The 21,233-nt window shown below is 50.2% G+C and overlaps 2 protein-coding genes across 16 annotated transcripts in view; both read right to left on the bottom strand.

Annotated features, from left to right (window-relative positions):
* The window catches only part of SEC16A (SEC16 homolog A, endoplasmic reticulum export factor), a 32,296-nt gene extending 28,781 nt beyond the window's left edge, over positions 1-3,515 (bottom strand). For 11 of the 14 annotated variants that reach the window (XM_075772575.1, XM_075772579.1, XM_075772576.1 and 8 more), the window contains exon 1: positions 3,402-3,515. The gene's annotated coding sequence lies outside the window, so the exon portion shown is untranslated. The remainder of the gene's footprint in view (positions 1-3,401) is intronic. The other 3 variants (XM_075772587.1, XM_075772589.1, XM_075772588.1) reach the window with 1 other exon arrangement.
* A 6,365-nt stretch (positions 3,516-9,880) lies between these two features.
* NOTCH1 (notch receptor 1) overlaps positions 9,881-21,233 on the bottom strand; it is a 42,492-nt gene continuing 31,139 nt past the window's right edge. The window contains exons 18-34 of one of the 2 annotated variants that reach the window (XM_075771969.1): positions 20,794-21,022; positions 20,429-20,630; positions 20,134-20,287; positions 19,680-19,864; positions 19,367-19,499; positions 18,795-19,052; positions 18,603-18,715; positions 17,477-18,048; positions 16,349-16,777; positions 15,402-15,550; positions 14,575-14,791; positions 14,131-14,221; positions 13,689-13,854; positions 12,653-12,948; positions 12,163-12,310; positions 11,955-12,052; positions 9,881-11,497 (exon numbers count right to left, since the gene is read on the bottom strand). In XM_075771969.1, the coding sequence (XP_075628084.1) occupies positions 10,028-11,497; positions 11,955-12,052; positions 12,163-12,310; positions 12,653-12,948; positions 13,689-13,854; positions 14,131-14,221; positions 14,575-14,791; positions 15,402-15,550; positions 16,349-16,777; positions 17,477-18,048; positions 18,603-18,715; positions 18,795-19,052; positions 19,367-19,499; positions 19,680-19,864; positions 20,134-20,287; positions 20,429-20,630; positions 20,794-21,022 (4,910 nt within the window). In that variant the 3' untranslated portion in view covers positions 9,881-10,027. The remainder of the gene's footprint in view (positions 11,498-11,954; positions 12,053-12,162; positions 12,311-12,652; positions 12,949-13,688; positions 13,855-14,130; positions 14,222-14,574; positions 14,792-15,401; positions 15,551-16,348; positions 16,778-17,476; positions 18,049-18,602; positions 18,716-18,794; positions 19,053-19,366; positions 19,500-19,679; positions 19,865-20,133; positions 20,288-20,428; positions 20,631-20,793; positions 21,023-21,233) is intronic. The other variant, XM_075771968.1, reaches the window with a different exon arrangement.

Raw genomic sequence — 21,233 nt, 5'->3', positions numbered from 1 at the left:
TCCCTTCCCTCCAGCGTGTCGACCCACCACACAGCTTGGTGTCATTGGCAACTTGCTGAGGGTGCGCTCGATCCCACTGTCCATGTCACTGACAGAGATGTTAAACAGCGCTGGTCCCAATACCGACCCTGAGGAACGCCACTCGTCTGCACTTGGACATTGAGCCATTGACCACAACTCTTTGAGTGCGACCATCCAGCCAATTCCTTATCTACTGAGTGGTCTATTTATCAAATCCATGTCTCTCCAAGGTAGAGACAAGGATGTCGTGCAGGACAGTGTCAAATGCTTTGCTAAATGTTTTCTAATAGTACACAACAAATATGGTTTATATCATGTAGAGTGAAGTACCCATGGCAATTGTTTCATACCAGATGCACTTCTGTTTAGAGAAGACAGACAAAAGCTGTGCAATTTTTAGTTGGGTGGTTGTTTTTTTTTTTCTTTTTAAGATTCAGCATCTTGTCAGTAAGAGTAATAAAATGGGAAGCTAGAAGTCAGATGTTTGTAAGCAAGCCAAAATTTTAATAGCTACAGAGAAGCTCAAATGCAAACCACTTCTGGTTTCTGGTTAACAAAAATATATATTGAGTGAACACTGCATAACTACATGTATTTCATAAAGATTTATAACTAAAAAATTCCAATAAAAAGCATACTGACCGGTACTATAGCATGATTGATACAGACTTTTATTGAACATCAGTACAACTAGGGAAAAATTTCTCTACTCATCACTGTAGAATGCAACAGTCCTATGTATAATCCAGGTGCCTCTTTTAGAGGGCCTGAAGTATCAGTCAACAGAGGCTCTCAATTTCTCCCTGATATCCATATATTTCATAGACATATCTTAAGACTTTGTAAATTTGTTAACAATTATGTTTTGTTAAAATGGGAAAGACAACCAGAAACTGACTTCAACAGAAAAGCATTAAATAGAAACATAGCTACATCAGTTTCATGCATTACTTGCATTTGTCTTCAACATTCTTTTTGAAACACAGCTGCCTGCTGAATCCTTATCAAGGAATACTTACAAAAAGGTTTTAGTGCTTTGCAATCTTTTCTCTTACTATGATACCAAGGTGAAGGTTTTCCAGCTGGCCATGCTTCCTCCCAGCCACGCTGCCAGAAAACCCTGCCTAAACACCCACCTCATTTTCCAAATGCTTCAGAAACCCCAGGCTGGGGGACATCCATTCTGGACATCCCTTTATTTTTCATCACGTTCTTTACTGTATGAACCTAACTGCAAAAGCTCCTCCCTGCCCTCCAAACAAACAAGTGTTTTTATGCAACATACTGCAAAGTGGGGAAGGGAAAAAGTTAATTAAAACATCTGCCAAAACAGTTACCCCTTGGAAAGTACCAACTTAACTGAACAAAATGTTGATGTCTACTTAACAGTTCTGTTCTTAATAGAAAAGTTGTTTCTGAAATACAGTTGAGCACAAAAGCCAACTGTTTTTATAACTTAAATACCCACTTCCAAATTTCTAATGTGGACTCCACCCCTTACAATGTCTTATCAGATGCACACAAAGAAAAAAAAATCCCAATACTTTACCACATTTTTGTAACAACCAGTACCAGTAATTAGCTAATTAAAATAAGTGTAGAGTTCTACTTTAAAGCGCTGGCTTGTCATTCCTAGAACAAGATCTCTAATGTTGCATTACAGAAGTTCAATACGAGGGTATCAGATTCCTTACAGAAGGAAAGTTAATATTAACAGACTGCACACAGTAGTGAAAGCACGCAAGATGTGAAGAATTAAGTCCAAATAAAACAAACGTGCCCACGTCAGGTAATTTAAACAGAAGATATCAACTCAGTGATACTGACCCTCCCTGCTCCCAATCCAGTATTAACAAAAATGCTGATTTGAAGACATTTATAAATGGGAAATAACTGCGTAAGTTAAGATCAATCCATCTCTGCTTTATCTAGCCTGGAAATTCTTAACTTTCAGCAAGTTTATTAATAGATAATGCAGAGCAGCCTGCTAAACATTAGTCACCAGAAATAACAATTGCAGAAAGTGTTTCCAGACATGCCAGGAAAATGTTACCAAAGAGGAAAAGAAAAAGATTAAAACTACCTTCTAGACGAGGCCATCAATAAATTTCACCTGATGAGCTCTACAGCCATGATTAGTTTTAAACTCCTCTGTGAAAATTTATCTGCACAAAGGAATAATTTGTTTTGGGGGAATTAATTTAATCCTATCTCCAAGGGACATAAGCTAAATAAATACTCTTAATCAAGAATAAGTATGCCGACAAAGCAGGTTACAGAGTACTAATATTCATTCTCATGTGTACCTATGTATATATACACACACATCTGCACACACATGCGCATGCACCAAACAATAAATAACATGCTCACATACACAGATTCCTAACAATGAGAACAAAGTGAATAAAAAACCCCACTGCAATCCCCAAGACAAGAATAGCTGGAAAATGAGATTGGCAGCTTTAAAGTCAGTATCTGGGACACTTGTTTTTCAGATTTTTCTTCTACGTAGACAGTTGTACATCTGCACAGATGTGGATGACGCTCAGACTGAACACATTCTACATCTTTAGTACTGCTGATAGCTTCCTATCGGCTTTCTCATAAATGGCAACTGTAGTTACAAGTGTTATTCAGTGAAAAGAGCTCTTTGGGAATCAAAAGCACAGAGCTTAATGTGATCCATGACAGCAGCAGCATACAACATTCCCTTTTGGTTTGTGAGGGAGACTGGCCACCAGTCCATCACACCAGCAGGTCCTGAACACTTTCAGGCAACTGTACTACTGAGTCAGCACCAGTTGCTACTCCAACAAAGCACAGACCTATGACACTTGACAACTCGAAAAAAACCAACCCTGAGTTGCCAGAAGTATTGCTTCTCATCAAAAGAAGTACACGATAACGAACGTCAGGCAATACTTCTGACCGCAAGATCTCTTTTCCTCTCCCCCACCGCATGAAGCAGCGCTCGGAACGCCCGCAGTGCGTGCGCCTGTCCCACCGTGGCACTCGAGGCGACCCAGAACAACCCAAATCCTGCAGGAAAGACGCCTCGGCAGCGCAGCCCCGCTGACTGCGGCAGCGTTTCACCGCTTCGCCCCTCACTGCGGTATCACAACCTGCCCCAACCGGGTCCCGGGACCGCCACCGCCCCAAGGCCCACCAGCGCTGAGGCACGACGGCGCCGGGCAGCTCCAGCCGCACAGAGGGGGGACCGGCCGCCGCCAGCCCCGGGGCCCGCACCTCAGGCCCTGCGCTCCTCACGGAGCCCGCCAGGGATCCCCAGCCCTCCGGTTGCCCCCCCCCGGCCCGACGCGCCCCTTCCCTCAGCCGCCCCCCGCGCTGCGCCGGCGGCCGGCCCGGCCCCGCGGTACCTGGCAGCCCCCCCACCGACAGAGGCCTCTCAGCAGCGGGCGCCGCCCCCCCTCACGGCCGCAGCACCGGCCCCCTCCGCCGCCATCTTGGAACATCCGGCTCGAAGTTCCGCTGCCGCCGACGTGTCACGCCGCGTCGCGCGATGACGCCACAGGGCGCGTGCGGAACCCGGCGCCGCGCGCAGTTGTTTGTGTTTCTCTCCCGCTGCCCCCCCTCCGCACTTCCGCATTCCTTTAAAGGGAAAAGGGGGAAGGCAGAAATGTCGGAGGATAAAAAAAAAAACAAACCCAAAGCCCACAAAACTAAGGGTGGAAGCGGCCTCGACAACGTCACGGTCTGGCGCAGGCGCAGTCTGGAGGCGGACTCGGCTGTCACCGGTTCGAGTCCCGGCTGGGGCGGCTGCGGGCGCGGCCGGTCTTTGCGCCTATCCCGGGTCGGTGCGGCGCTGCCGGCTGTCCGCTCGGCCTGCGGGCGTGCCGAGGGGGCCTTTCCTCGGGAGGGGAAGCCGCACTGCCGAACCCCCTGTCCGCCACGGACCTCGCTCCCACCGGCCGGGGTTTGGCGGAGCGCGGCCCCGTGGGGGGGTCCCGGTCGTCTCCGGCAGCCGCCGGTCACGGCAGGCTGCGGCCCGGCCCGGCGTCCACCGGGACTTCCTCGGGTTTCCTCGGGCGGGTGCAGTGGCGAAGGCGGCCGCCAGGGCGGGACAGAGGACCGCCGGCCTGGCCCCGCCTTGGGCCGCAGCCGGGGCCCGCTCTGTCAGGGCGGGAGCTGACGGCAGAGGGGCCGGGGGGCTGCCTGGGGCCGGCGAGGAGAAGGGAAAAAACTGGGTTTTTTGGAGGAAGAGGCAACGTAAGAAAGCGTTGCTCGCTGCAGAGCGAGGTCCCTGTCCCGCGGGTGCTGGACTGGGGAAGGGCTGTTAGCGATGGCACGCTCGGCAGGCCGACGCACCGGCACCCAGAAGCTGCGGCTCGGCTCAGGCCTGCGGCGCCCGCCCGTCCCTGGGTGCGCTAACTCAGGGGCTGGTAACGGCCCTTCTCCTGGGAACCCTCTCTTTGGGTGCGGGTTTTAGTTCAGACAAGGTGGTGACGCGATATCGAACAGTGAGGTGCCAGGCTGAAGACTTTACTCCGCTCTGTGTTCCGGCTCTGCTCCAAGGGCCTGTTTCACACAACCACGAAGCTCGAAGGCGGGAGGCCCTGTTCGAGCGCCAGAAGGCCGTGTCTCCTTTTCGGCCGTGCCACCGTGCCGATACTGCCACTCTGCACCCAACAACAAGCCTTGGAGAGGAAAATACAAACCACCTAAACAAACGTCTTAATCGAGGGTTATTACCAGCGCAAGAGGCTCCATCATTAAAGCAGGGTAATAGCCTCAAAGCCCAGCCCGAGCAGGGGAAGCAGCACTTTGATGCTGATGTGGGAACCAGAGGCAGCGCTGTGATTTTTAAAGTGCCTTTCATCTCCCTCTTTTGTAGGAACATTCTTATAAACCAGCTTGTCAAATACCATTTCCCTACACAGGCATGAATTGCAGATAAAGCCCTGGTCCTCCCTTGATGTTTCCCTCAACAGGTGTAATCTGAGGAAACATGATTTTAATTAGCCTGATTGGCTTTTAAAAAATATTCTGTAAATACCATCAACAGCTTACATCTGTATCTACAGCAATATATTTATGTTACATATCTAACCCTCCTCTTATATACCTACACACGTACATATGCAATGCAAACACAAAGGCTGGGATCTCACCTTTGCTCTTCTCCTGATAGGTATGTGATTATAAAGAATTGTCACATTAAGACATTCGATCCCTTCTTACCCCAAAGCTTTCAAACTGAGTTGCTGTACTCAGCACACCCAGGCAGTCCTGGACTCAAGAGCGACCCATTAAAAATAAAAATTGCTGGTGGGAAGAGGACAGCGTGTGTCTTTCTCTTCCGCTTCATCAGCTTATTTGGGGTACAACACAAATGATACTGACCTTTTCCCATTAATTTCTGATATTCAGCCTTCAGGTTGCAGGCAACCATAAGCACAGCCTTATCATAGGAGCTCACTATAAAAAGGATCATTTTCTGAGTTCAGAAACTGGGAAATAGCTAAAGGAGAGTTTCTGAGTATCAGTATTCTCTATTCAACTCAAACAAGCCGAGCTGTATTTATTTACTCATTTGGTTGCTGTGATTATTCAAACTACCCCAATCACATCAACCTGTGTGTAATTCGAGAGAGGCTACACCTTAGGTGAATTTGGCTCCTTTTGTACATTCTTAAGGGGGTGATTGGAGCTGCAGTAACAATTCGGCAATCAGGGTTCAAGCAGCTGTTAGCAACTTTCTGAGCAAACACCGATAGCCTGGGGGTAAAAGCAATACAGAGTAGCAATTTCTAAATGTCCCATCTAATTGAGCAGGAATAATGAAAACAAAGAATAAAAAAACCCCAAGCCCTCCAGCATGTAAACAAATAGTTCAGACGCACCGATTCCTCGTAGCATCAACATACTTGCCATCAAAATAGCTCGGTGCTAATCTTGTTTTACACACATGCTTCTGAACCCTTCCCTTGGCGTGGGATGTAATTTTAGTGCTTCTCAGCCTTTTTCACCTGTAATGGTAAAACAACTGTGCTTGCCATGACCCATTCATTCCTCCCCATCTTCTGTTGACATGAGAGCTTGAAATTCAGCTCCCAGCATCTTTACCAACATGAGGTAGAGATGAGCTTGTGGCTGGACAGCGTGGGTTGGTTGGAGGGGACTGGGGAAAGGCAGATCCTTCTGGACAGAGTTGGTGGGAAAGCCCAAAGTGTGGAGAGAGGGTCTGAAATTGGGGCCATTTCTCTTCTTTCTCATTTAAATTTGCCTCAATCGCAGCTGGGGATCTGCGACCCCACGATCATCTCATGTACCCATCTCACGACCATCTCATGTACCCATCTCACGTACTCACGACTGGCAGGAGTTGGTGGGTCACCGTACGCCTTCATAAACGTACGAGTCATTGGGGGCTAAACGCTTAAAAACTGAACTGCGTGTCCTTACTCCTCTGGTGCTTAGAAAATCTTTTCTGTCTTCTAGTTTGAATTACCTCATGGCCAATGCATTAGTACCTATTCATGTGCCAGTGCAGACCTTTTTGTTTTCCCTTTGCAGCCCCTCGCTTCTTAAATGAGCCACGCGTGTTTAGTTGCCTCTTGCAATATCATGTTGTTTTGCACATCCTCATAACCCCTTTTTTTTTTTTAATCCATTCCAGGCCAAATTCCCATCTCAACCATGAGTGACCGGAGTGTTGCACACTAGACCAGACAGGAGAGAGTCTTACTAACGCCTCACGTTGGCTCGAGCCTCTCCCGGTCTCGCTGGCAGCACGGAGACATGCCCTGCTTGCCGCCAGCCGTGGGCACGAGCGCTGGGACGTGTACGTGTGGGAGAAGCCTGGAAGGATGGGCTGCGTGGGAACGTGGCTGGATGTTCCCAGGCGTGATTCATGGACAGCACATGTGCGAATTACGGTGAAGGCAGACACACTTCATCTAGCGCATCCCAGATGGGATGCAGCGAGACACAACTTGGCGGGGGGGGAAGAGCACGTCTCAGGAAGCCCATCTCCAGCGTGTCCCTTGGGGTAATGAGATCCTCACTGGTGAACCACGTTTTGCAGGGGGGAAGAGGGATTTGTCTTCAGTTAAATACCCCTTTCCACAGAGTTTGCAGGGAGCGCACGCTGGCACGTTGCCTGCCTGACCTCCGAAGGCGCTGCGTTTCACTGCTGCTGGGTGGCACGTAAAATGCCACGGCTGGAGCCCCAGCCTCTGACCGGTTGTACAGCAAATGTCTGGCGGCCCCGAATCCGTCTGGGGCTGGATACCAGGTACATGTACGCACATGCCCGCTCCCTCCCTGGCCGTGGAGTGGAAAATACCAGCATTCCAGGAGTTACCAGGCTTATCTGATTTGGGAGGAGGTCCATGGCTCGGCTATTTATATCCAGTTATTTGGGGACTTTGGAGCTGCATTTGGACTACGGAGTCCTTGTGGGGAAGAGAAAGAATTAAATTAAATTACCTTAAAAATCCTGAGTGCAACAAGGACAGCAAACGTTTCTGCGCGGTGTTTGTGCCCAGAGTGGCATTAGTGAAACTTTCCCTCGGGTGCTGCTGCCCCTCGGCGGTGTCGTCGGATGGATTTCCAGTTTCTATCTGTGCAAGCCACCACATCTGAGAGCCCGGCCATATGCTCAGCACTGTGTGTGAAGTAGGAAGCGCTATACATAACTCTTAACACCACTCCTAGTGCCTGTGGAAACAGAGCTCTGTATGTAATTAAAAACATGTGGCCATTTTATACCCTTGGCTGTCACATCAGCCCGAGAATGCTCCTAAAAACTGGTCAGAAAGCAAAGCTTTAAAGTCACAGAATACAGTACTTCGAACATGTGTGAGTGATGTTCTTTAAAACAACTTTTCAATGTTTCTCCTTTTAGATCCTGACCTAACGGCAGAGGCCTGAGAGGACATCAGAGCATCCCCAGCGCAGGTGAAGGGCTACCTGGGCAGAGCCCCTCCTGCCTTGCTCAAACCAGACGTCTCAAGTCTGTGAGAGTTTTGCACAAGTTAAAGAGAACTCTGAGCTTTAAGCCAGAGAACAAGACATTAGGAAAGTGCTGGTACTTTGTGCCGAGAGGCAGCCCTGCGGGATTGAAAGACGGCAGGTATCAAGCCCAGACTTCAACCAATCCGTAACAAAAACACTAAGTTCCAGTTTTAGTAAAATCTAGATGCCCAGAAGCATCATTTATTGCAAATCAGTTAACCAAAAAAAAAAAAATACATCATTTTTGCAAACTACAACTTTGCATGTAGATAACTTTATTACAGAAGATATCTTTTCTTAAACTACACTCTAGTTTATAAAACATAGGAAGATTCAACACCACGTGATGTTTTTATCACTCAGGCATGTCACAATAACAATGGTCTGAAATGTGAACTAAGATGAGTGCTCAGCAAGGTGCTGTGCCTTGAGAAATATCCATTTTATTTGGTGTTCTAATAAAAAGGAACGAGGAAAAGGAATCCTTTTCTCAGGTTTTCTTGATGAACTGCTATTTGCCTGTCCCATACACATATCTAGTCTTAGGGTGTCTGCTTGCCTTTGCACCCGAGTGAGTGATATTCCAACACCTCTATAAGGTGATATATTTATGATGCATTTAAGACTTGCTCATTTAGATTTTTGAAACAAAATCCACCTTTTCTTAAAAAAAAAACCCCAAACATATTTACAAACATTAAATCTGCCACAGGCTTATACTATATTTTACATGATACACAGAAAGAGTGCACATCAATATAAAAAAAGATGCATCACTCCAGACTAACAAGAACAAAATGTTAACGTTTCACAGCACAGACTCACCTGTGCTGTCCTTCACCCTCCTGTTTAGCCAGTCCAGCATCCCACCAAAACCAGCAGCGCTTTCCGCTGAGCACTCAGCAATTTGCGCTGCCAGAGGAGCCGGATACGGGCGAGCACTTGGTGGTGGCAGCGTTATAATGCTTTGTAATCTCACTCAGGTTGTCTGCGTTAATAGACACGCCTTCTTTAAAATAGGCAGGCCATCCTTAAAATAAGGATGTGGTTTACAAGTTTATATTGGCATTTATTTCTTAAACAGTTACTCAAATGCAAACACGAAAACAAAACAAAACAAAACAAAAAAATCCAGTAAAGATATTCAAAGTAAAATGAAGTCTCCTTTGTGTATAAACTCCACAGTTACGGGTTTGGATATACTCCATAGTTATGGGCTTGTTCTCTTAAAAGTTTGGCAAATGCACATCTTTTTTGGTGGGGGACAGTATTCATGTTATGTAGGGTTTTTTTTAGCTTAGAACTTGTTCTTACAGGTCTATAATCCTGATTTATTTTTTTTTAGATCATAAAAATCATTTAAATATATATTTTTTTATATATAGAAAAATGAGAGAGAACAAAAATTTCTATTATCAAGGCAAATGTACAACTATATAATACTGAAATTTAAACAAAGATTCATGACTGGTACCATAAAATGTCCTCTCAGATATAATAGCAAAGGAAACATTTTAAAGTACATTTCAAAAAATCTGTCCATACTTAATTTTTTTTCCCCTAAGGAATGGTATTTTTAGTCAATTTTTCTTTCCCCTTTTCTTTCTTACCTCTCTTTCCAAGTTGAAAGAGAAAAAAATAAATTAATGACATTTCAGAATCACAAATCATTGCTTATAGCTTTACATAAACATTTCCTCTCAAATCAAACACAATGAACCCCCCCAAACAAAAGAGAATGTCCTATAAAAACCTAATTTTTTGATTTCTTGAAACACAACTGGTGTTCCACATTGAGTTCTTAACAATAGAACATATAAATAAAAAGGCAGTGTTTTCATGTAAAATAAAAAGTACATAAATAAATACTAAAAAAAAAAAAGGAATTAATTTGTCTTTTTATTTTTTTTTATAAAAACATATTTAAAAAGGATCCTTTAATAAAAGCATCCAACGTCCTTTTAAAAAAGATCTCCCTCAAGCTTCTAACTCCCACTGAGCGCCAGCGTCTCTCAAACACCATCTTTTACTTGAAAGCTTCGGGGATGTGTCCCATCTGTGACTGCATACTCGTGGGAGGGCTGGAGATGCCCTCGGACCAGTCGGACACGTTGGAGTGAGGAGACGAGCTGGACCACTGGTCCGGCGACTCTGGAGACGGCGTTAGGAAAGGGTGGTCGGGCACCTGGAGCTGGTGGCTGGGGGTGTTGTCCAAGGGGGAGGAATAACTGTGCTGGGAAGGTGGAGTTAGAAACTGCGTGGTGGTCATGGGCTGGGCGAGGGAGGATGGCAGAGACGTGGGCAGCATCTGGGAATCTTGAGGCAGGATCGTGTGGACTGCCATGGTACTGCTGCTCACCGGCTGCATGTCAGGCTGGCTCAGCTCGGTACCAAGGAAATTTTGGCCGATGTGGCCGCTCGCGTTGGAGCTGGGGTTGTGATGCTGCTGCGGCTGCTGCTGCTGCGGCTGCTGCTGGGGTTGCTGCGGCTGCTGCTGCGGCTGCATGTTTTGTTGCTGGAGCTGTTGCTGCTGCATCTGCTGGAGCTGCTGGCTCTGCATCAGGTGAGGCTGGGAAGCCAGCCGGGTGGTGGGCATGGCCTGGTAGCTCATCATCTGCGACAAGCTCGTGGTGGGCAAGCCGTTGTGCAGGGAGGTCATCATGCCATGCTGGAGGTTTTGCGTCTGCTGATGCGCTCCTGGTTGCATGTTGCCTCTCATCGGGTTGTACTGATTCTGGACCATGCCGTTCTGCAGCCTGGTGAGCCAGTCGCACTGCCCATTCAGACTGGCCGCTCCGCCGACGGAGAAATTCATCGGGGCATTGCTCATCACCGTGCTGGGGCTGGAGACGGGGAGGTGAGAGAGACGCGGCGGCACCGAATCGAAGGCCATCCTGCTGGAGTTTCCCAGGGCCATATCCTGCTTCCCCGCCATGTTGAGGTGATTGATGCTCATGTGGGCATCAGGCATGCCTGGCAGATGATTCAGAGGCATGGAAGGGGACTGCTGAAATGGAGAGGTCATCAGTGGAGGAGAGGCAACATCTGACAGGTACCCATGGGGCGACTCCAGGGAGTCCACTGGAGACAACACACTGGAGTTGTCAAGCAGACATCCTTTTCCATCTTGTGATTTTTTTCTCCTGGCTTTGAGGTCTTTGGCATCCTTGCCGTTGCAGCTCAGGCCCTTGGTGCTCGGCTTCCTGGCCTTCTTGCCCTGGACGGCAGGTTTCAGGTTGCCGATGTAGCTGTTGGGAGAGCAGAGCGGTGGGGACAGCGTGGGTGCCCCCAGCGGGCCGTTGTGCAGCGGCGGGCTCCGCACCAGGTTGTACTCATCCAGCAGCCTCACGATGTCATGGTGCATGCGCTCCTGGGCGATGTCTCGTGGGAGCCGGTCCATGTGGTCCGTGATGTCACGGTTGGCAAAATGATCCAGCAGGACCTTGGCGGTTTCGTAGCTCCCTTCTCTGGCTGCGAGGAACAGTGGGGTCTCCTCCTAGGAACCCAGCAAAGAGGGTTAGGTTTATGTTCACAGATTCTCCTGGCTAACACTACCCTGAGCTCCACACCCAACACCATGCACTTGGGTGGCAGAGACGGTAATTGTCTCTCCTCTGGTGAGGTTTTGCTGCTGCTTTTTCCTACCCTGCTGAGCCATGTCCTTATGCTGATATCAAACCAGGAATCCTACGAGTGACCTAGAACACGCGAGGACATGGCCACACGAACGTCGAATCATGCTGCTCACCAAGCACTGCATGGCCCCTCAACATCACCCGTAGGACCAAATCCCACAGTGCTGCTTTGAGCTAAATCCAACAGCTTCATTCACAGCAGAACAATCAAATCAGAGTCTCGGTGCCAGGCAGTTTTGTATTTTGGGCAAAAATTAACCTTTAACAGACTCCCCAAGTGGTTCTTTCCTTGCCTATGTCAGCCCAGGAGATTCCTACCTTATTGTTCTGCATATCCTTATTGGCACCATTCTTCAGGAGAACTACTGCGGCTTCAACATTATTCACAGCGGCCGCCCAGTGCAGTGCCGACTTGCCTACAGAGGAAGATCACGAAATACAACACGCATTAATGAGTGGTAAGAGTAACAGCAAGCAGCCCTTTCCTTCCACCTCTGAGGAAGCCCGTTTTAATTGCCTGCAGTACCTAGATCATCCACAGCATTGACGTCTGCATGGCAGTTGATGAGATCGTCCAGCATGCCCTCCACAGCCAAGCGAGCGGCCAAGATCAGAGGAGTGGTTCCGTCATGCATCCGGGCATCGAGGTCGGTTGCCCTGTTCCTAATCAGGATCTGTCACAACAAGGGCCAAAGCGCAGGAAACACAAACGTCAGGAGGGACAGACAGCAGACACTCCAGGTACCCGGGTCTCAGGACGTGCAAGCCCCTTTCCCGAGGCTGACCCCTCCAGTCCCCGCTCCCAGTCCAGGGGTGCACATCCGAGGGCAGCTACGGGGTTGCTGCTTTGCTGTGCCCTGCCCTGAGACACCAGGGGCTTCGGTTTTCAAGACTTTCACCCCGCACCTTGCCAGAGCAAGCTGGAGATCCCGCAGACCCTGGAGACCCCAACTTACCACGCAGCACCAGTACTTTTCCCAGAAAACCCCAAAACTGGTGGAGAAAGGATCAATTACCTGGAAGACTCCTTGGGCATCGGCAGAGACGGCGGCGTGGAGGGGCGTCCTGCCCATGTTATCCTGGATGTTTGCATCGGCACTAGCTTCCAGCAGGCGCTTGGCAGCGTCCGAGCGGGAGTACCTGGCAGCCAGGTGAAGCGCCGTCTCGCCGGTGCGGTCAGTCTGGTTGTGTAAGCTGGCGCCTTGGTAAATGAAATCCGAGATGACGGCGGGAGCATCGTCTTCCTCTTCGCTATTGCCGGTCTCCAGCCCTCCGCCGCTGCACGAGGCGATCATGAGGGGGGTGAAGCCATCTGAAAAGCACAGGGGAACTCGGTGAAAAAAGGCTTTTTACCCTTCTGTAATGCAGGCGGCTCAGGAAGATGCTCTGTCTGCGATAGATGTTTATTCTCGTGGGTGCATCAAGACTGAGTTCCTGGCTGGTTCTAAACATCAAACGTGAATATCCTTCCTCTGATATGGATCTGAAATTCCATAGTGGTATCTCACCACTCGCTGCTTTTCCTATTTCATCTGCTTGCTTGCAGACTAACATGTAAGGTGCAGTTTATAAGGAAGGTTGCTCAAAGCAAACTGAAGTACGGTACAGCGCAGCCTTAAATATTTTTATTATTTCAGAGGTCAATTTCACAGATGTGGGGAAGACCAAATGTTTGTAACAATTTAAAAGCCTATTAACTATTAATGTAGTTAAAAAACTGAAAAGAAGACTGTGAAATGTGCAGTTTGGTGGGAGGAGAGGAATCTAGGAGTGGCAGAGAGATAAATTGGATTATTTAATAGGTACTTCTTCTGTATTCTCTAATTTCCATCTCAGTGATTAAACAAAAGAGCTCTCATGGAAAGCAAAATGTGACAGAGCCTCTCTCTAAATCACGCAGAACAGCAACCATGCGATGCAGAACGGCTAGCAGCCACTCCGTACTAGCAATAGAGAGGGGCAGCGCTGTCTGGGACTGCTCATCTGCTCGGGGTAAGGGAGCATTGTAGATTAGCTGACAAGCGGCACAGAAGTGAAAGGAGTCCACCTTACCGGGACCTCTGACGTTGACATCCATACAGTCTGCATCGATTTCCCCCTGCGGTGGAGTAGGCGCCATGGAGGATATGCGCAGGTCAGCGGCATCCAGGTGCTGCTGGGTCCACTGCCTGTGATCCGTCTGATCGTCGGTGTCGGGCAGCATCGCCTGCTCCTCGAACTGGGGAACGACAGCGGGAAATGAGCACCGAGCAAAGCGCACAAGTCAGGGTGGGAAGAGGGGGCTGAGCTCTAGCGTGGGAAGTTCTGAGAGTCTCCAAGGTGCGTTTGTCACACGCAGGTTTGCAAAGGAGCCGGCAGCAGCGATGTGCAGCACGGACTGGGCCCCCGAGGGTCCCTCCGCTCTGCTGCTTTCCACAGCGCTCTGCTCCTTCCATGATAAAACCCAGCGAGTGACTACTTGCAGCACAGAAAGGGAAGGTGGCAGTGAGCTTACCCTGAACTTCTTGGTGTCCAAAGTCTCCTCATCACCCCACTCATTTTGGTTGTCATCCATTAGCGTGCCGTCTGAAGCATTTTTGAGGGGTCTTGAAAAATAAAACCATACAAAAAATTAGCTCCTCTGCAGGAACTAGTCTGTGATGGACTGTGTTTCTCTACATGCACAGACTGAAAGATAATCAACAAGGCAATTTCCAGGAGGCTTCCCTCAGGTTGCCTTTCATCTTTTACCAAGTGCAAATGGACCACAAAGCATTTAAAAACCTCCTCCAGATGGGAACACTGTTTTTCCCCATGCAGAACTTTAAGAAACCTGATTTTTCTCCTCCCCACTATGCCAATATGATGCACTAGAGAACAAAACTCCGATGGGTTCTTTCAGAAGAGCCCCGAGCAGCCCCGCTGCACCGTGTTTAAGGGTTACAAGCAAATTACTCACTTCAGTCCAACAGAGTCCTCCCCAAGTGGTTCTCGTCGCTTCTTCTTGCTCGACTCTGTCACTTTGAAGCCTTCTGGGAACCAAAGCTGCCCATGCTCCCTGCGCCGCTTACGAGACACCAGTACTCCCACTCCAATGAAAGCAAACAAGACCAGCGCAGCCACCACCACGTACATAGGATACAGCTGGGAGTTCTTCGTGGGCTCAGCTGTTTCACCTACAAAACAGTGGGGCACAAAGAGATGCTGAGACATTAAGCTGCATAGCAAACCAGTGACAGAGTGGAAATGAAGGAAAATTAGTTAATAGAGGTACCTAAGTCTGATCTAAATCAGCCCCCCCAAAATAAGGTCATTTTATACGCTATTAATCAGAATTGCAAACTATCGGCAAATTCTCGGCTGCACAAGCCAGCCTGCATCAGGAGACAGCTTCACTTTTTTCTCCTTTAAGGAAAAGGATTAGCAAACTTCAAATCACTGCGCTTGCATTGAGCTGTTAAGACAAAAGGATTTAGGGGGGATTTTCAAGATACAAACTTCAACTCCTTGCATGTCACTGATTGATTGGAGCTGGTTGGGTTTTCTTTCTCTTTTCTTTTCTTTTTTTTCTTTCCCCCTAACTTTTATAGTGATAATGATTTTGAAATAAACCTGGAATAAGCAAAAATAATAAACTGGTTTTGCAATTTTTTTAAAGAACAGACTTAAAGGGAAAAAAAAAGATTCAGACTGTGCTCAAATGCAGCCAGCTGACAGATAACTAAACATGGATAAGGCTGGAAAGTTTTGGCTGTCTCTCCTCCCCAGCTGACCAGCCATACTTACTTTTAACGGCTTCTATTTTGTAGGGTATGTTCAGGTTGCCAAGGGAGGCCAAGGCGCCCAGGAACGCCGCCACATCGGTTGCACTCTGGAAGCACTGGGAAGACGACTGGATGCACTGGCGGTTATCAATTTCCAAGTAGACGATGGACCTATGCGAGAGAAGACTCAATGAGGAACGTGGAGCGATGGCCACGCTGAGCAGATGGATGAGTCCTGCTGCCCTTCCCTCCTTAACCCCCCATCAGTGGGAATTCGAAGGTGGGAACCCATCTCCTTGCTTCCCTGTGGCCCAAGCCCTGCAGCTCACACTCGTGGTCTGTTAGATTTGCTTCAACGGATACTGTGAAATCTAACTCTTTTTCTACAGGAATGGAAGGGAATCTCTATTTCACAATGTTTTAAAATTACCCAGGCACTACAGTATCTTAAATAATGCTGTTTGAGAGCCTTCAGATCTTTTCACATTGGTTTCGCTGCTCTAACTCCTTTGCTTTCGGTGGCTTTGATTGAGCCCACAGAGAGGTAGAAGGTTAGATCTATATGTTTATACCAAAGATCTCCAAACACAGTTTGCAGTAATTGAGTTTTACAACAAAGCTCTAGAAAGCATTTCCCAGGGAGAAACTGAGGCTTAACTCAACGACTTCCTGAAGTCAGACAGTCGGTCAGGCCAGCCTCTGCTTCCAGGTCCCACCCAGCCCAGCCCCGGCTCCCAACAATACACAGGACTCCTTCAATCGTGAGAGTCGGCGCAGCATTGTATCAGGGATTCCTGAGCGATCGCTTGCTTTTCCCACATGAGAGCAACATCCGGTTTCTATTCACACAGAAAGCAGCGCCTAAATACAATTATCTGGCCTACATCCTTCCCTTCATAGCGTGTTACTATTATCAACGCAGAAAACAAATGCTACTCAGTGAGAAAGGAACCCATTGGTCCCCCTTACCCTCTGATGTCCATCTGATCGAGCTCTCTCTTCTGCCTTCTGCCAGCCCTGGAGTAAAGGCTGCTCTTTACTTTGTTGATGACAGCACTAGACATATCTGACCAGTCCTCTGTTGACCTCTTGATGTAATGCTTTTTCAGCTCCTCCTCATTGCCATAGTATGGAAAGATCATATACTCTCCGTTGGGGCTCTTCTTGAAGACCACGTTGGTGTGCAGCACGCGGCTCAGCTCCCGCAGGAAGTTGAAAGAGTTGTTCTTCAGGTTCTCAGGGGTGATGAGGACCACCACCACCAGTGTGCCATCTGCAAGCTTCTCTGGCATGTTGTTTGCACAGTCCAGACCATCCCATTCGCACTCAAAATTATTGCAGCCCTGGTCACAGTGACCATCTGAGAAGTGATCTTTGCAGTACTGATCATACAGAGGGCTGGGCAGAAGAAAAAGAAAGGCAGAAGAATGAATTAGATCAAATACTGCGCATATTACCTACGTGCTGAGAAAATGAGCGGTGGTCCACAAGGACCTCTCTTTTGTATAAATATTCTTCATCCTGATAGACGCTAAGCCAGTTTACATAGAAGGCAACTGTTCCATGCAGCGCTGTGAAGCATTCACCTCTGGGGGCGAAAGATAGCAGCTGTTAAACTCCTAAGTTGCAATTTAGATTCCAGAAAAAGGGACAAATTACCGTGACTCAGAAAAGACATGGGGACACAGAACAGTTACTCAGACCAGAGCTTGTCCAGGAATCTGGGATTAAGTTCCTGCTGTTGCCAAAGACAATGTTTGGTAAATGCCATGTTTTCTGGGGTCTCCCTACACTGAAACTCAGGGTTACTACTGTGAGTTGGAGAATTCACTTCTATGGCATGATACAGGCAAGGACAGGGAAGCCACCTGGAGTGAGCCTAACCCAGAGAGCTTCAAAGTGTACGTAAACTCAGTCAGACCACAGGGAAGTGTGGTTGCTGGAGTTGCAGCCCCATAGGCAGCAGAACAGAACGTAGAGAGAGAACAACAGGTCTGCACTTAGGAGCTTTAGTAGTTGCAACCAGAAAATACCCCCAGACGATTAGCACAAAGGTCATGGCTTTAAAACGAGAGGGTCAATGAGCAAGTCACTTACTTGCACTGTCCTTCGTATTTCTGGCAGTCAAATCCATCGTACAGGCAGCCAGCGTTATTGCACTGAGAGTCGCACTTGCCATCGTTGAAGTACTTCCAGCACTGCAGGGACTGGGAGCAGTTCTTCCAGGGGTCGTTGAAATTGAGGGAGCAGTCGCCCCCGTCCCAGCCGCAGGCGTGGTTGTTGCATTTCCCATCGCAGATCTTGTTGCCGGCATACCCCGCGCAAACTGCAATCTCGCATTTCTCCTCAATTTTGGGTGGGATGATATCCTGCCCGATGCCACCTTGGAAATCAAAGTCGAGGATGTGGCAGTTGAGGCCGTTGAAGTTGGCAGGGCAGTTGCACCGGTAGTAGGGGGAGGCATCGCTGAAGAACTCGCAGGTGCCCCCGTTGTAGCAGGGGTTGGATGTGCAGGGGCTGCTGGCCGGGTACTGGCACTCGGGACCCGTGAAGGCCGGCGTGCACATGCACTTGGAGCTCTTGTGGATGGAGATGCAGGTGCCACCATTCAGGCAGTGCAGGTTCCCACAGGTGCGCGAGTCGTTCTCGCAGGTGGCACCCACGAATCCCTGGGGAGGTGACAGCAAGGAGGGAGTCAGAATCATTGACAGCCTGTGAGCAGCCTAACACACGTGTGTTCTGGGGAAACTTAGGACAAACCCAGTGAATCAGATTGATGTACCTAGGGCATGGCTCGTGGCTTTCACAGTTCTCTGAAACTAGTGATGGGCAACAATAATCTGGAATGTAAACCCTGTTAGAGCATCCCCCTCGAAATGAAGGGAGCTCTTCTCCATAGCTGCCTGCTCCACCTTCACGTGGAGCAAATGATGGTCAACCGGGCAAGAGCTGTGTGGCATACCCGTAGGGCTGGGCCACCTCCTTCTCTCTGATCCTCACCCAGTCTCCTTGCAAGTGGGAAGGATATGGATACATGGATACACCTCCCTCCAGGGAGCGCCCACAGCAAAGCATCTTCCCCTTCACGTTTACCCCTGGCTATCCCAGCAGCGGAAGCCTCAGGGGCAAAACTGACCCCTTGGCTGCCCCTCTCTGCAAGGGGCTGACTCGCAAGGTCCATGCAACGTCCCAGGCTCAGAGCTGGAGAGGAGCAGGTACGTACCGGGGGGCATTTGCAGATGAAGCCACGGCCGGTGTTGCTGGCAACCGCGCACGTTCCACCGTTCCTGCAGGGTTTGCCTTTACAGCCATCCACCACGGTGTCGCAGCGACGGCCTGCCAAGGGAGAGGAACGTGTGAGGAAGGCGTGCGAGATGCATGGGGTGGCTGGGAGCGGGGGGGACGCGGTGCTCACCTGCATAGCCAGGTCGGCACTCGCATTTGTAGTCATTGACCCGCTGCACGCAGTTCTGGGTGCCGCGGGCGTCGCAGGGGTTGGACAGGCACTCGTTGACGTCTCCCTCGCAGCGCTCCCCTACAAAGCCAGGGGGGCAGATGCAGCTGTAGCCACCTACCCGATCCGTGCACTTGCCATTGTTAAAGCACTTGGGCCCCAGGGTGACAGGATCAAAGAAAGGGCTGCAGTCATCCACATTGATCTCACAGTGCACCCCTAGAGAAATGGGGGAACAACCCACAGAGCTCATCAAACAGTATCGGGGTGCCCGGTGGTCCCTCGTGTGAACCTTCCCTGCAAAGGGGCTGAGCCTGACCAATTCAATGGCAGTCTGAGCCACCGCTCTGGCAGGAGGCACGCAGCACCGCGCAGCTCACGTCCAAGGTTGCGTGGCCTTGATGGCTAAGCTCGCAAGCAAACACGAACCTCTACCTTTGCGTTTGCTTCTGCTAGCCCGAGCAGCTAATGAGCAGATACCGAGGATATCTGCACTCAGCCCACTAATGCCCCAGTCTGGGGAATTAATTTACCTTGAGTTCCTCTGGGGCAGGAGCATTTGTAGGTATTGATGAGATCGATGCAGGTTCCTCCATTCTGGCACGGGTGGGACAAGCACTCATTGATCTCCTCTGAGCAGTTAACTCCATGATAACCAGCCACACACTACAAGGAGGGAAGAAGGGAACTATCAGAGGGGTTCCCTCAACTCCCACATGGCTGCAGGAGCACAGCCAGCACGCCAGCCTTCAACCCGAGCCAGCTGGAAGCTGGGGCAGCTCCTTGGGCAGCAGAAAGCAGTAAATGGTGCTTTCTCCCTGTGCATCCTGCCCCCACGGCACCCACCTCGCAGGAGTAGCCTCCCAGGTAGTCCGTGCAGGTGGCTCCGTTCTGGCAGGGGTTGGGGGAGCACTCATCCACCTGCTCCTCGCAATAGCTGCCGGTGTATCCGGCCTGGCAGCGACAGAAGTGAGTGTTGCCGGTGTCCACGCAGAGCCCTGAATTCCTGCAGAGATGCGCTACATCGATACCTGCCGGGGAGAGCAGAGTGAGACACGGGGACCTCAGTGACACCCACGCACTGCAGGGCCACGCACTGGCCACCACGTGTCCCACCGGGGATGGCAACTAGGACTGCAGCCTCAGGGGGTGCACGTTACAGCAGTCCTGGAGATCGCTCTGGTTGTACCAAAGATCACCACCAAGAGAACTGAGCATATCCCTGCTCAGAGCCCAGCACGGGGGGCACCTGGGGAGCCCACCCTGGCCCTGTGAAGCCATACACACGGCAGGGACTTACCTTGCTGCTTAGCAGCCACCTCGCAGGAGACACTGGGGACATCGCAGTAGAGCCCTGTCCATCCGCTGTTGCACTCGCAGCGGTACAGGTTGTTGGTCTGCCAGCACTTCCCTCCATTTTTGCAGGGAGAGGAGTCGCACCAACGCACCAGGTTCTGGGGGGAGCAGAGCAAGGGATGGGGGTCAGGACCCAGCAGGGCTTCTGCAGGACACCTGGGGGGAAGTAACCCCCCCAACACCCCGAAGCATGGACAGGCGCTGGGGTCAGCAGCCAAGACAGCCCAACGCTCCTCTACCTGGCAGTTGAGCCCGGTGTATCCCTGGGGACAAGTGCACTTGTACGTCCCGTAGCTGTCCTGACACGTGCCCCCGTTCAGGCATGGCTTGGAGTCGCACTCGTTAATGTTGTGCTCACAGTAGCTGCCCGTGAAGCCAGGCGGACAGACGCAGGTGAAGGTGTTGATGCCGTCCACACAGGTCCCATCGTTGAAGCAGGAGCTGGGGACACAAACATCATGTCCTGGTGAGTCACTGCTGGTCGTGCTCCAAGCCAAAGCCCCCACAAACCAGCCCGGGGCTATGGGGCAGCGCAGGGACCTCAGCCCCTTGCTCCAGCCCTGACAAAGGCTGCGCCTGCAGCAGGAGCTGCGCTGGGCTGTACCTCTCCGTGCAGTCAGGCGTGTTGTTCTCGCAGTGGATGCCGCTGAAGCCAGAGGGGCAGGTGCAGGTGTAGCTGTTGACACAGTCGGTGCAGTTGGCGCCGTTCTTACAGGGGTTGCTGGCACACTCGTTGATGTCCTCCTCGCACTTGGGCCCGCGGAAACCAGCCAGGCACTCGCAGAAGAATGTGCCGACACCATCAGAACAGGAGCCACCGTTGTGGCACGGATCTGGAGAGGAGGAACACGCATGTGAAGGTGCAATGGGTCCGGCCCTGGTGCAGCAGCCCTGCATGAGAGCTGCCCCACAGCACTGTCGCCACGCACGTCCCCTAACCGCGCGGAGGGATGGGACAGAGCCCACGGACCAGGCAGAGGCCAGGCCAGCCCCACCGGGAGACTGGGATCAAAGAGGGCACATGGGACACGCTTGCTCACTGCC

Source organism: Balearica regulorum, chromosome 20 (assembly GCF_011004875.1).
Source record: "Balearica regulorum gibbericeps isolate bBalReg1 chromosome 20, bBalReg1.pri, whole genome shotgun sequence".
Lineage (NCBI taxonomy): Eukaryota > Metazoa > Chordata > Aves > Gruiformes > Gruidae > Balearica > Balearica regulorum.
This window is presented reverse-complemented; position numbering and strand designations above follow the sequence as displayed.